At 41.9% G+C, this 15,125-nt stretch overlaps 1 protein-coding gene across 6 annotated transcripts in view; it reads left to right on the forward strand.

The window, feature by feature from the left end:
- The first annotated feature begins 457 nt into the window (after positions 1 to 457).
- Positions 458 to 15,125, forward strand: part of pard3bb (par-3 family cell polarity regulator beta b) — a 275,337-nt gene continuing 260,669 nt past the window's right edge. For all 6 annotated transcript variants that reach the window (XM_075478942.1, XM_075478941.1, XM_075478945.1 and 3 more), the window contains exon 1: positions 458 to 1,610. In XM_075478942.1, the coding sequence (XP_075335057.1) occupies positions 1,491 to 1,610 (120 nt within the window). In that variant the 5' untranslated portion in view covers positions 458 to 1,490. The remainder of the gene's footprint in view (positions 1,611 to 15,125) is intronic.

The following is a 15,125-nucleotide window of genomic DNA, read 5'->3' on the forward strand; positions in this document are numbered from 1 at the left end:
GAAAGAAGAAAGAGAGGAAAGAAAGAGAGAGGAAAGAAGAAGAAGAGAGAGTATGCTTTCTGAGTTGCCAGGGGGGTTAAGGGTTCATCAATTATCTTCAATGAGGAACATGTTTCATAGTTCTTATGGCTCTGGGTTTCTTTGAGTTCTTAATTGAAAGGATGTACTGTTTAAATGTATTATAAAATGCTATAAAGCTTGGCTTCTTCCCTGAGTATTTGCTACAATGAATATAAAATTTAGAAAGTATAATCAAAAGGTTAATCAGGTACAATGCATCACTTTTGAATTGGCTGTTCTTGTGTATACCAAACAGTACATCCTTCCAGAAAATAACAAAGTTTTCCACGATATTATTAACAACAAAGTCACAGAGTCTCTGCCAAAAGTCTTTTCGAGCTCCCACTCGGAGTACTTCCCCTTTAAGAAAGTGACAGCAACAGGCGGCGGAGGAGCTGGTCAGGAGCTGGTCAGGAGGGACGGCTGTGAAGGAATTCCGAAACTTTTACAACACACTCAAGTGGTCCACCTACTCTTTCAGCTCACGCCGAGTTTTTCAGTGGATGTGAAAATAACCACAGCGCATCCTTATTGTGTCTGTTATTGATGAAGTAGATGCGAATGACTGCTCGTAAAAGAGGTAACTTAGCGCGAGGAAAACTTATGGAATGATGCGCGAGCGACTGCATCCCTCCCTCCCTCCCTCCAAAGTTCAGCTAAGGTGGCTAACGTTAGCTAGCGCAGCAGCTCGCTAAATGTGAAGCGAAAGTTAAGTTTGTTTTTCAAAACAAGTTGAAGTTCGTTCTGTTGGAGTGGAGGAAGGTCTGAGGATTTGGGACAGTTGTCTCGAAGTTAAAACTTTCATCTTTGGCTCGTTGTCAAAGCCGGGCCAGGTTACACTACAAAGCTAGTAACGTTTTAGCCAAGTGGAGCCAGGCTGCTAGCATCTGCAAAGTTAGGTTCACCACAGTTAAGTCACAATGAGGAATGACACGACAAACTTCTCGTTTATGTGTCAGTGCTGAACTCCAGAATGAAAAGACTGCAGCGCTTTGACGTCCCAGTCAGCTTTCTTTCTGCTTTGGGCTACTGAGCGGCAGCATCTCCGGTGCTTGAGGAGATGCGATGAGAAAGGAGTCGACAACTGCGATGACCACTGCCTGACAAATGAATATCTGAGCAGGATGTGCTGACTGCTGCATGCGGAATCACCATGACATTTACCAGTGGAGCTCCAGTGACTCTAGACAAGTTGAAAAATCTGCATGACATTGTGAAGAAGCTGGTCTGAGTGGTGTCATTTTTATTTGGATGCAACTGTGTTCCAGCCACATTATCAGAGCGCGTTAGTAGCTTTTTGTGTTTATTCACATCTCCAACTGATCTCCTTATCAGTCTGTCTGTGGTGCACCCTCCAATCTGGAACATTGTTCTGGTAATTGTTCATCACCTCTGTCTGCGGAGCCGTTCTGAATGAAGTGGAGTGTGTTATGATGAAGGTGACAGTAACATTTGGACAGACGGGTGTGGTGGTGCCATGCAAAGAGGGGTGGACCGTCAGGGACCTCATCCAGCAAGCCACGCAGAGATACAGAAAACTCCTGGAACAGGTAACTCACAAGTTTGGAAAGCACCTGTTAACACAATAGGCACTCAAAATAATCTTCACCAGATCAGTTTCAGTTCAGTAACTAGTTAACTGTCTCACTTCCCGTAGAGCTGCCAGTGAAAGCAGATATTAAAGCAGATTTTTCAGCCCTCAGTTAACTACATTATTCATTGCAAAAGGTAGGTTTTTAAAAATGTTTTGAGATTTTCATGAACTTCAGAATGAGAGGCAAGATAAGTTTCATTGAAACAGCCCTTTCCTAATGTTTAAAGGAGAATTCCGGCATTTTTACAAACATATCCCATCTGTTGGAGACCAAGGAAAGTTGGCCAAAGGGAAAAACGCGAGAAATTTTCATGCCCGCTGCGCAAAGTTGTCCGATTGTGCTGATTTCCATGAAAGCGGGCTCTATCGGGCAAGCTTTTAACCTTTATTGAGGCTCTTAAAGCGGCACTATGCAACTTTCAGTAATACGGGGTTTGTTTACCATGCAATACACACCCCAAAGCTGTAGGGGGAGCTCCGTAGAAAATAAGGCGACAGTCTAGCCATATTATATATTACTACTCTAGAAGCTAACCACATTCAATTTAGCCGTCGACAGCTAATGGAGAGAGGTGTGTCTTATCAGGCTCCCTGGCTCGGCTCAGAGCCCTTTACGACCTGCCGTGAAGCAGTAGTTCTCGGCTCTCGTGTGTCGCGAGACTTCCAGAGGTAAACAAAGCACGCGGCGCCACAGGCAAAGTTGCAAGCGCTGTTTCGGGCTAGGGCCACCAGATGGAGATGGAAATGTCACCGTTTTCATCAGAACAGGTCAGCCAAGCTATCTGATGATTGCCAAGCAATTTTATGACCATGAAAAAGTTGCATAGTGCCGCTTTAACGTGTATCAAAATACTTTTTACCGAATTGGCCGTGGTGTCAGTAGCAATACAATTCAACCATACCATTAGCTAGCACAGACATTATACATTTTGAGATTTCAAAAACAGCGCACTTACCTTTCTCACAGGCGTGCGCACAAATTAATCGATCGCCGAAGTCATACACTATAGTATTCCAAAGTACTGTCTTCCTCTGTGGTCAGTGCAATACAATGTCCACATCTGCACCACCATGTCTCCCCAATGCGTGACCTAGCAGCAGCTCCCGTTTCTGGATCATCGTTTTGAGCCATCCTCGCTGCATCTTATGCCAACAACTCTTCATCAGTGTATTCTGGTTCAAAAAGATAACCCCGACCATCAAACTCGTCAAACTCTTCCATTCCAACATCAGAATCTGACGAACTATCCATCTCTAAATTGCTTCCAATAAAATCTGAGGGTTCTCATCTCCCGCAGCTGAATAATGGCCGAAGGTGCGCTCTTTCAAGCAGTCATGTGACACGTCATGACATCACGGCGAAAATGGGTGTTGAAACGAGTCAGTTGTTCGATAGGAAACAATAACAAACATTGCAATGTGTAGTTCGGTTCCTGAGGGTCGCTTTTGGTGGACAAAAAGACAATTTTGGAATACTATAGTGTATGACTTCGGCGATCGATTAATTGGTGCGCACGCCTGTGGAACACGGAAGCTGAGAAAGGTAAGTGCGCTGTTTTTGAAATCTCAAAATGTATAATGTCTGTGCTAGGTAATGGTATGGTTAGCCCCTGGGTTGAATTGTATTGCTACTGACACCACGGCCAATTCGGTAAAAAGTATTTTGATACACGTTAAGAGCCTCAGGAAAGGTTAAAAGCTTGCCCGATAGAGCCCGCTTTCATGGAAATCAGCGCAATCTGACAACTTTGCGCAGCGGGCATGAAAATTTCTCGCGATTTTCCCTTTGGCCAACTTTCCTTGGTCTCCAACAGATGGGATATGTTTGTAAAAATGCCGGAATTCTCCTTTAAGGCTGTCCCTGAAGTTATAAAGCAGCCACCCATAGCTCCTTCATTTTTATATCATGAAAGAAGCACATGATTTTCACACACCCCAAAGTGTTGGGAAATGAGATAAAGCCATGGAGGTCCACCGCTGCATAATTGCAGTATAAGAAATTAAAAGCTTATCTGATATGAATGGGGATGATCCAGACAGGAGCAGATACCAGTCATTTCCAATTTAGTTGTGAGTGTTAAATGTAAATGACTCTGTCTTGTGATTCCTTTATGACTGCTGTTGATTCCCTGGAGTGGTCTCGGGGCAGGAACCCCATGACCCCCATCACACAACCAAATCATCTCAGTGACTTGCTTCGTATTGGGTCCATTATTCAAAAAGCACAGCGGTTATATGGATAGATAGCCTCAGTTTTGATTGAAGGAGAGATGTTTCAAAGCCGCGTGTGCACGTGTGTGCGTGCGCGTACAGCAGCCGGAGATGCCCTCAGTTTTTCCACCCACTCTTATTGTCTTGCTCCCAGTGCTCCCTTTGCCTTTTAATCTGCTTTCACCTTTCCATATATCACGCAGTCAGCCCACACAGCACTTATTTATCATCTTTATCTTTCACACGAGTACATCTCCTCACCTTCCTCAGTGCTGTGCACACAGCTAACACCTTTGTTTCCCTTTGATGTGAACTGTTCTTCCTGTTTGAACACTTCCACCTTCTGTCATGAAATGGCTCAGTTCCATGTAGAAGTAGAGATCCACAGTGCACCGTGCATGTATATTCTACCAGTTTCTCAACAAGTGTTAACAATCAACTATTATTGATCAGAGTAGTCCGTTTACAACATTGAACACGGTGCTCAACAAGGGCTCATTGTGCTGTTCACTTTGTATGCCACTTCTAACATGGAAGGTAGACAAACTAGCTTCCAGTTTTACGGTGGACATTAGTAGTGTTTACTTGTGCTTGTCTGTGGTGTGAAAAGGGTAACGTTGTGACTGAGCTGACTTAAAACCAGTAACATTTCAGCTCTTAACATTAACTTGATGATTTTCATGTGGCACATTCAGGGTGGGACTGATGCATCTCTGAGCTGGCAGCATAGTTGCAGAGCCAAACTGGCCTGTTCATGGGTTTTTCTACCAAAGCTTTTTCACTGCAGAAACAGTTCTGTTCTGAGTTGTGAGACCAAACCATTTCTAAGTTAGATAGAAATTAATCTTTTGTAGATTTTGCTTATAACCGTTACACATTTTCAGTTGATTCACTGATGGACCAAACGGTGTCTGACCATCAACTAAAATGGTTTGTTTATCATGCTGGCTTAGAAGTTCTGCTGCACTCATTCCTCATTGTACTATGGACACTTTTTAACATTTGATATGATGACTGACTATGCAAACGTATAGTTGCTTACAGGTGGCAGAAACCAAACAGGCACAGCTGCTGGTTAAGGAAAGAAAAGCTTTTTTTGTGTCGACATGGCGCGAGCGCTGTGTGGAAAAAGGGAGAGCTCCTTGTGTTGTGTGCAGATGCTGTGCATGTTATTATGAAACTCCGTATTGATTCAGTGTGTGACACTTAAACACTTTATTTCCTGCATGTGTCGATAAATTGATTTGTTTGGAACATTCATGCTGTGTTTACTCTGGCATAGTGTTGTCCTCTCTCTTAGTTTTCTTCCTTTTTTGTTTCTATTCTTTCCCCATTTTTCTGTAATTAGCCTTTCTACTTCCTGGTGTTTTTTTTCTGTCTGGGGCAGTGTTGAGAATAAACACGCTAAAATGAGCTCGTTTATGAGTGGGTGAATTTTGAACTGAACACGGCAATTTTTAACTGAGAATAGGAAAGTGAGCTCTTCTCTTTCTTGTGGGATTGAACAACATTCTTGTAAACAGTGAACAGTCAGGCTAAATTGTACCTCTGGCGGAAACCACAGAACTCGCAATTATTTCAGCTCCAGAGAAGAACATAATTACTGTACAAATAACTAATGCAACTGCATTACAGTTGCACGTGTGTTTACTTCTCGATGTGTGGTGGTACCAGTCCCACCGGAGACAGCGAGACTGAAACTGACTCAGTTTGGTGTACCGGAACAAAAGGAGGTTTCTGTAGGCAGCTCTGAATGAGTGAATGAAAAATGAGGCCTGCCAGGTGAATATCAGGGATTTAATTGAGGACTTTGCACAGCAGAAAGTCAGAGGCGAACACCTGGCCTTGGCACAGACAGCTGTTTTTTCACCAACTCTGTCCTCACCTGTGTCCTTCACTGTCACTTAGTATGATTGCGTCTGCTGTTATGCTCCCACACCAGATCATTTCACACAGCTGCTGCTCGCATTTCTTCGTTTCTTTCGGGCGTATGACATGATGTTGTTGCTGTTTGTGTTGAAGTTGCATTTTCTCACCCCCTTAGTAACTTAAAGTTGCTTTCAGTTGGTATGATGTTGATTGTGTTTGTCACAGCGCCTCTGCTGGCTGGTACAGTTTCATGGGTGTGGATCAACGTAGGGACTGGAGTAATTGCAAGTTTCTTTTCAACATTAAAACCTTGATTTATTTATTTTTTTTAATCACAGTTTGGATTTTGAGTATGTTGACAACACAGATGTGCATGTATCTCTTCAGAGAGATAGACCATGGGCCCGTGTTCCAGGACCTTTTAACACTCTTCAGCACTACGCTGTGTATAAAGGGAAGAATTCAGAGGTAGTCATGGAAAAAACAGAGAAATGAATGTAAACTACTTAAGTTGTAATCAGTGATAACTGAACTTTGGGCTATTTCTTGTGGATTTTGTACTTGCACAACACATTCCCTGTTTTTCTCTTTAATTGCTTCATCTCATTTCGTCTTCTCCACGTCATCCACTTCCTTTTGTACGTCTCATATGTGCTTTTTTTCACGGACTTCATGTCACTCAGTCAGTTTTTCTGCAACACTAATCTGTTGTAGCTGTATAATTATGACTGGTAATGTGTTTCAGGATTAGAAAGCCGGGATGTGTGTGTGTGTGTGTGTGTTGCATAGCAGTCCAGTCCCTCTAATCTCCCCTCCCAGTGCTTGGAAAATCATATTTTCAAATTTTCACAGAGACAGCTTGTTTCTATCTCCCTCCTTCTTCCCTTCCCCATCTACTTCATCCTACTCAGAGAATATGCAGCCTGTATAAAAACATTTTATTATCTCGTGTGATTCTCTGTGCACGGGTTTGTTGCTAACCAACACTAGTGGTCCCATGCATCAGCTACTTTGTTGAGATTTCCCACAGCTGTGCTAAAGAGGAGCTTAGGCTTAGCATAGGCAGTCAAGATATGTTGAAGGGAACCGAAGAAGAGTTGGGCTCCTTAAGATTCAGTCTCAAACGGAGCTTCAGACAACATCTTGTTTGAGTAGTTCTGATTTTATTTTTCTTTCTTTATTGGTTAATATCACAGTGTTTGTTACCCCTTTGTGTCACACAGTATGGGACCAAAGGCGAAGAAAGGCATTAAAGCTGTATGGACACCACAGAAATGTTCTCAGAGAACTATGGTCTTTTGGGTGGAATCCTTTTATCGGTTTTCATCAGAGAAACCAGACTAAATAAGGTGCATTCTCACTGTAGGAACCTTTGGTAGTTCCTGTAACCTTTTCAGGAACAGGGCCGTTTTTTCCCGCATTCGGACATAAAGGAACTAGGGACCATCGTCCTCAGCTCCTGTAACCATTTTAGCTCCTTCTCTGAGGCTGGGTCTTTTCTGGGTTCCATAGGAACACATCTGACGTAGGTGTTTGGTGGTTGGTAGCTAACTGTCTTGTCAGATTTCCACTTCTTCATGTTCCTGATCTGGTCAACGCAAACAGTAGAATAACGTCTGAAATGTTTCCTCATACGACACGGACACAACCGGCGTGTTTAATAAGTTAAACTGACACGTCGTCTCCTTTGTCTGCGGCGCTCTGCTCTCCTTCCTTCATGAAACCAAGAAGTATGGCCTGCGCTCGATCCTTCGTCTCCTGACTCTCTGTGTGCTCTTCCAGCCCCGATGTTAGACGCCCGATGTGATCGTCCATGATTAATATCACCATCATGCAGACCATGAACACGGTGGCCTCCCCGCTCTCCATATTAGCTTCTTTGTGGTGTTTTTTTCTTCTCTCCTTACCTTACCTTTCTTCTCTAACTGAACTTCCCAAAAAGAGCATCTGCAGCTCATCCAGAACGCTGCTGCTAGAGTTTTATCCAGGACTAAGAGATCTGAACACATCACACTAGTTATAAAATCTTTACTCTGGCTTCCAGTCAGTCACAGAATAGATTTTAAAAGCCTGCTGATGGTTTACAAATCCCAGAACGGTTTAGGGCCAAAATACATCTGTGATATGTTCAGAGAATATAAAACCAGCAGAGCTCTTAGATCCAAGGACTCAGGTCAGCTGGTCCAGTCCAGAGTCCAGACTAAACATGGAGAAGCAGCATTTAGCTGTTATGCTGCAAACAAACGGAACAAACTGCCAGTGGAGATTAAACTTTCACCAAATGGAGACATTTTTAAATCCAGGTTAAAAACATTTCTTTTCTCATGTGTCTATGCATGAAATCTGCACGATATCTTTGAACTTATCTGGACTGTTACTTGTTTTTAAATTCATTTAAATGATTCTATTTGTTTCTCTTTATCTTCTTTTATGTATTTTTAATGCTTCCTCCACTCCCTGCTGCAATGCTTTTATTTTATGTAAAGCACTTTGAATTGTTTGTACATGAAATGTGCTATATAAATAAATTTGATTTGATTATCTTTCGCGGGTTTTGTTTTGTTCTGTTTTGTTGTTGAATGTGGCGCTAAAGTAACACGTCACTGTTGCAGACGGTTGCGTCGCATCAGTCTCTATCAAGGTCCCGACTCGTGCGAATGCAAAATGAAACAGTTCCCCTGGAGAAAGGCAGCTATTAGAACGGAATTCGAGGTGGACCGTTCTCAGAACTCCTCTGTCCGAATGCAGCTCATGTTTCTTTTGTCGGTAATCTCACATTTAATGTCCACCATACCTTGTTAAGATGTGTTAGCTTTTGGTTGAACTGCAGGAACAGTTGTTACTGTTGCCTGCTTGAGTCAGTCATGGTGAGCTGCAGTGGTAGATTAAGACTACGGAAGAATGAAGAGGGAGGGGTGTTATAGACAAGAATGCAGTGAATCCGAATGATAAAATTCTGATCTTTAATGGTTTCACAGTGGTTTTGTTCAAAGGCACAAACGTTTGAGTGAATGCAACTGAAGTGTACTTCCTGGGTTGACTGCTCCCTGTAGGCAGGTATGACCACACACAGAAGACCAAGGGCTGAAATAATCCTTTAGCTCCTTGGAAAAAGCCCCAGGGCATTTAGGTTCGGTGTGATTTGGGTCAAAACGTGCCTTGAGAGAAGACTGTTTGTTTGTAGGGTAAACAACACAGTTGTGGTATACTGTACTACTACAGAGACATCTGTACACTTTGAGTTGATTTAAAGCTATTTTCAGAGGATGCTGTAGTCTCTCTCATGGCCTGTATGGTGGGCAGAAAGAGGACTTGACGTGTAGCAAAGGGTCACAGGTTGAACCTGGGCCCACCCGGTGCCCCAAACGTACATAATCCTGAGCTTGGTTAACAAGTTTTAGGATATACATGTAACTCAATTAGTCATGCTAAGCTGTAAAAACAAAGTAAAGAAGAGATGACTACTGTGAGGAAAAACTAAAAATGTATTTCTGATTGACAGGTTTAGGATCTGACCGGTGCTAAAACGTTTATTTTTGGAGTATCTTTTGTAAGACACAGTGTGAAGATGAACTAACGAATTGAGTTTATCTGTGAGATGTGGAGCAGTCGATGAACTCTTTGTTATCGCGCAGCTAATGTGCTGCTCGATAACTATTTAAAATGTACAGCTTGTTGCCACAGTTTCTAGATTACATCAGTTTATAGTATTCAGAGCAGCAGGGATAGAGTGGGCACAATAAAATAAACTGTTGAAAGAAACTGAATTTGATAGAACACTGCCACTGGTTTTATTAATCTATTAAATTCTGATCCACGATCCTCTTTTGATTCCATTTTTTTATTGGTGAGGGTCATTCGAGGGGAACAAAAGGCGTGTGTTGCTCTTTGGGAATAATGGGGACAATGCTACAGAAATCCACCACAAATGTAGTGTTTAAAACTAATTTTTGCTGTAATCTTTTAATGAAGGTTTCTGTGGCTCTAGTATTCAGAGGGCCAACGTGGAAAAAACTGGATTACAAGTTAAAGGTTAGAAATATTATGCTGAAGTGAGCAGAGCAGAAAAGTCTCTCAGCATCGTGTCATTATTATACACATCAGTGAACGCTGTGCACCTTTATCTGCAGCTATTTGTTTTCATAGCAGGAGAAAATGATCTTGCTAACGGCAGCAGTGTGATAAAAGTATCACTTTAGATGGATGAACATGGAGGCAACCCATAACCTGTGGGTAGGAGAGAGAGCACGACTTTATTTCAAATCATTAGCCTCACACAGAATGGAATATGTAGTGTGTTTGAAGATAGTTGGCTGTGAGGAAATCATAAAACGTGATGAAATCATCTGAACAAAGCCGAAAAAAAAAATGGGAAGATGGTATAGATAGCATCGAGACGAGGAAGGGCCACCAAGAGAGAGGGGGAGTGAGAGAAAAGCTGAGGCTGTTTTCATTGGGAGTCACCAGGAAGTCATCAACTTGTTGACAGAGCTCTTAATTACCTTTAGGCCAAACAGATCAATGTGTTGCTGTGTCTTAATGAATGTCTCCATGCACTGCCAAGTTAAATTCATTTAAATTATTTTCCTGGTTTGATTGATATTTAAGCAGTTCCAAAGTTCACTTAATGAAAAGCTAAAGAATAAAGCATTTTACAGAAAACATAAATCTTTCTGGACAGTATTTTAAGCCTTGAAAATGAATACAAGTCTCATCGTTCTGTTAGTAACGTACCGAACCCGGTCCTGTGGTGCAGAATTGTGCAAATGAGGAATCTGAGGGTACAGTAACACAGTTGGCACCAGCACTGATGTCATACTAACGTAAACTTTGTATCTTATCAACAAACTCTGAAACAACTGTGGGACAGCTGCTTATCAGTGCCTATTAATGAATGTGAAATATTCAGACAAGATACACATTGTTGTTCAATTTATAGATGCATCACCCACATGAAAAAAGTAAGTAGAACCCGACTTGGATACACTCCTTGAAAGAATATGATCCAGATTGGGTCACTTGGGTGACAGACCAACCATTTAGGAGCAGTTTACCAAGATCCCCAGCAATTCATCAGAGAATATGAAAGGTAAAAGGTGCAATGTGTGTAGTCGGTGTGCATGAAAATAAATGTGCAGAGATGTGCGCCACAAATAAGCTCCAAAAAAAGCGTGGTACGAGTGCTTTGTCATCATTCTCATCATCTAAAAATGGGCACACAACTTGAAGGAACATGTTTATGGAGGCTTTATATATTGATGTCATCACTGACCATATTGACTACAAGTCTGCATATTGATGCTCGCTAATATAATCTCAACCGCTGCACTGCTACAGGCCAAGCCTTTCACATATCTAACATGAATATGAGCAGCAGTCCATTTAACTACATCAGTTGTTTCTGATTTTTCCAATCTCTTTAAGTATGACAGTAGTGATGATTATTGTTCATTTCAAAAGTTGAATCACAGTTTATAGGCCTAGCTGTGGTGTGTTAATGCTAGATAATCAATAAAAAGGAGATGAAACATGGATTAATGGTTTTAGATAACTGTGCAAAAAGACCTTTCCAATTGGGGTGACTCTTGGCAGGGCAATGAAATAAGACTTCAAGATTAAATGAGATAAAATTGGATTAGATTTTTAAGGTATATTCGATTTATTGGCACTTCTAATCTTTGGTCTAAATCTGGCCAAGTATTAAAACTGTGGAACAGGATGCTGGGGATCCAGGGTGTATTTACAGTATTAATGTCAATGCTCACCCATGCATATACAGACTGAAAGGTGGGTGTTTATGAATGGGTTCCTGCCCATGTCTTTATCATGTACTTTAATCAGCAAGAGCAGAAATCCAGATGAGGCATGACCAAACAAGTGCAGGGACTTATTTCTGAGAATGTGGGAGAGGCAGGGAGGAGACCTGCAGAAACACTCAAATAATATGTTTATTTGGCCTCTTCTGTTTTGTTCTACTGATTAGGTAAGTTGTGATGGCACACATATCAGCCTCTTTTACATCAGCCTAAAGTCAAAGCGACCTAAAGGTTGAACAGACTGAGATTCCATATTTAACTTAACAGCAATTTTTATGAGGCATCAGAAAAAATCTTTGTTGATTTGATGATTGAAGAATCAGTCTATTCCTTAAGGTCTTAAATGTGGAGTGTTTCTAACTAAGTTCGTTTTGGTTGCTATGGTAATAAGAGTAGAGTTAGGGTTCACAAGATAGATGAGGGGATAATTCATCTAAGGTTTTGTTATTTGCTTCCCCAGAACCTGGTGTTCACTGCATGTACAAGATGATCAGGGAAATAGTCAGTTGGATAAGATTTGGTGCATTTCAACTGCTCTTATTTTAATTCAGATCCTGCTTATTAGTGCTGGTTATCAGAAGCAGAGGGTCAAACGAGTCACAAACTTTTTTTTTTCTGTACTTTGGAGCTGTTTCAATAATTGGCTAATTATTTCCAAGTTTGAATTTACATTGGCTGGAACTTATCTCTTTGGATACTCAGATTATAGAACATAATTTCTTTTATGTTACTCTAAAAAAACACAGAGTTTAGATGTGATGAATAAAAAAGTAAATACATTTTCTGAAATGCAAAGTAAGTCAATCCTGTGTTCAAATGAAAACCAAGTTGTGACGAAGCTCTTCTGCAAAGTGGGAGAGCAGAAAGGCTGACTGTTTAGAGAAAACAAACGGGGGAGATGTCGGGAGTTCACATACCTGGAAAAAAACTGAATCTTCTACAGTGTTTTCCCTCTGGTTAGACGTTTTCTCAACTTGCTTATCACTACATGGAGTTATGAGAATCAAAGACCCCAAATTAACCACGGAAATCTGTAGTAATATCAGGCAAAACATCGTAGAATGTTAATCCTCCTGATTTTTGGGTGAGATTGACGTGTTTACAGCTCTTATATCCCCCCTAGTCCTTCTAGGTTTTTAACATGCTCCGGAATAATACATCATTTTAGATCAGTTTGCTCACAGCTCTTGTATCTAAGTCTCCATCTTTATTTGAGCTGTGTGGCTGTTGGAAGGAAAAAAAGGGGATTGTTGATGACCTAAAAAACAGTGGCAGGTCAACAAAGGAATGAGGATGTTGATTTAATGCAAATACCTCCAACCACAACACGTTTTTTGTGTCCCATTGCAAACACATGAAAGAGTAGCCATTCCAGAGCCCTAGTTCATGTCTGCAGCCACCAGTTTAAAATGGACAAATAAAATGCCTTTTCCAGTGTGTTTCATGGATGGGCCTGTTGCTCGTAGTTGTCAGGTTACAGACGCAGTACATCAGAAATATCATGCAGTGTTACAGCTAATGCAGGGTTTTTATGATGATCGGTTTTTATGTCCACTGTTACAGAGATATGCTGCCAAAAGTATTCACTCACCCATCCAAATGATTAAATTCAGGTGTTCCTTCCATGGCCACAGGTGTATAAATTCCAGCACCTCGGCATGCAGACTGCTTCTACAACTGTGAAAGAATGGCTTGCTCTCAGGAGCTCAGTGAATTCCAGCATGGTGCCGTGATAGGATGCCACCACCTGACAAATCCAGTTGTGAAATGTCCTCATTACTAAATATTCCACAGTCAGCTGTCAGTGGTGCTATAACAAAGTGGAAGCCATTGGGAACGACAGCAGCTCAGCCAGGAAGTGGTCGGCCACGTAAAATGACAGAGCGGGGTCAGCGGATGCTGAGGCTCATAGTGCTCAGAGGTCGCCAACTTTCTGCAGAGTCAATCGCTACAGACCTCCAACCTTCATGTGGCCTTCAGATTAGCTCAAGAACAGCGCGCAGAGAGCTTCATGGAATGGGTTTCCATGGCAACTACATCCAAGCCATACATCACCAAGTGCAATGCAAAGCGTCGGATGCAGTGGAGTAAAGCACGCAGCTTTAGTGACGAATCACGCTTCTCCATCTGGTAATCTGATGGAGGAGTCTGGGTTTGGTGGTTGCCAGGGGAACAGTACTTGTCTGACTGCATTGTGCCAAGTGTAAAGTTTGGTGGAGGGGGGATTATGGTGTGGGGTTGTTGTTCAGGAGCTGGGCTTGGCCCCTTAGTTCCAGTGAAAGGAACTCTGAATGCTGCAGCACACCAAGAGATTTTGGACCATTTCATGCTCCCAACTTTGTGGAAACAGTTTGGGGATGGCCCCTTCCTGTTCTAACATGACTGCGCACCAGTGCACAAAGCAAGGTCCATAAAGACCCGGATGGGCCAGTTTGGTGTGGAAGAACCTGACTGGCCTGCACCTCAACCTGATAGAACACCTTTGGGATGAATTAGAGCAGAGACTGAGAGCCAGGCCTTCTGTACAACATCAGTGTCTGACCTCACAAATGCGTTTCTGGAAGAATGGTCAAAAATTCCCATAAACACTCCTAAACCTTGTGGAAAGCTCGCCCAGAAGGGTTGAAGCTGTTATAGCAGCAAAGGGTGGGCCAACGTCATATTAAACCCTATGGATTAAGAATGGGATGTTACTGAAGTTCATATGAGTGTAAAGGCAGATGAGCCAATACTTTTGGCAATATAGTGTATGTATGTTATTCATTGACTAATCAATATTTCCTCATTTACTGTAAAAAGCAAAGAAAAGTCAGCCATTCTTTAATCAAGCCTTTGACACCTTAGACTACTCAATTCAACAGAAAGAAATCCCACACATTTGAGGGTTGATTATGTGGCCTGAACAGCAAAGTATTTCAGCAGTTGAATTAGTTATACTGTACTGTATTATAATAATAATAATAATAATAACTTGGACTTATATAGCGCCTTTCAGGGTACCCAAGGTCGCTTAAGGAGATAATCCGGAGTAAAATGCACTTTAGATCAATTTACTGGATGATTGGGAGTACATACGTTGAGTTGACATCAAAATCATGTCATTCGGATGTGTTTTGAGAATTTTGATTTGACCGTTTTTAGCCAAAAGTCGTTAGCCTGGAAGTGAGTGGGGCATATCGTATCGCCGCTACAAAACGCTATTTTTATACCTCTTCTACAGACATCACGTCACGTGACATTTCAAAAATTCCAACCTGTTAGTAAGCTAGGCTTTGCTGTTGCATACAGCTTCATTTCACTTTTGAAAGAAATACTGGACTATGTTTGTAAAAAAAACGGCAACGAAATTGTGAATTTCCAGAGCGTTTTACTCCACACTCGGCTCTCAACTCCTACGGACTTTCCGCTAAAGATGGCAGCTGCAGCAGCAACATTTCCGGAAAGGTACTGGCTTGACTAATTCATTCTGGATTCTCTATCCGACCACATGAAGACCTCGGGACACTTCGGTTTGGCATTAGGGACCCTCTACTCACTACCACGTAAGTGTTATGTTGTTTGGAGCTGTAAAAGAG

This window comes from Odontesthes bonariensis, chromosome 12 (assembly GCF_027942865.1).
Source record: "Odontesthes bonariensis isolate fOdoBon6 chromosome 12, fOdoBon6.hap1, whole genome shotgun sequence".
Taxonomy (NCBI): domain Eukaryota; kingdom Metazoa; phylum Chordata; class Actinopteri; order Atheriniformes; family Atherinopsidae; genus Odontesthes; species Odontesthes bonariensis.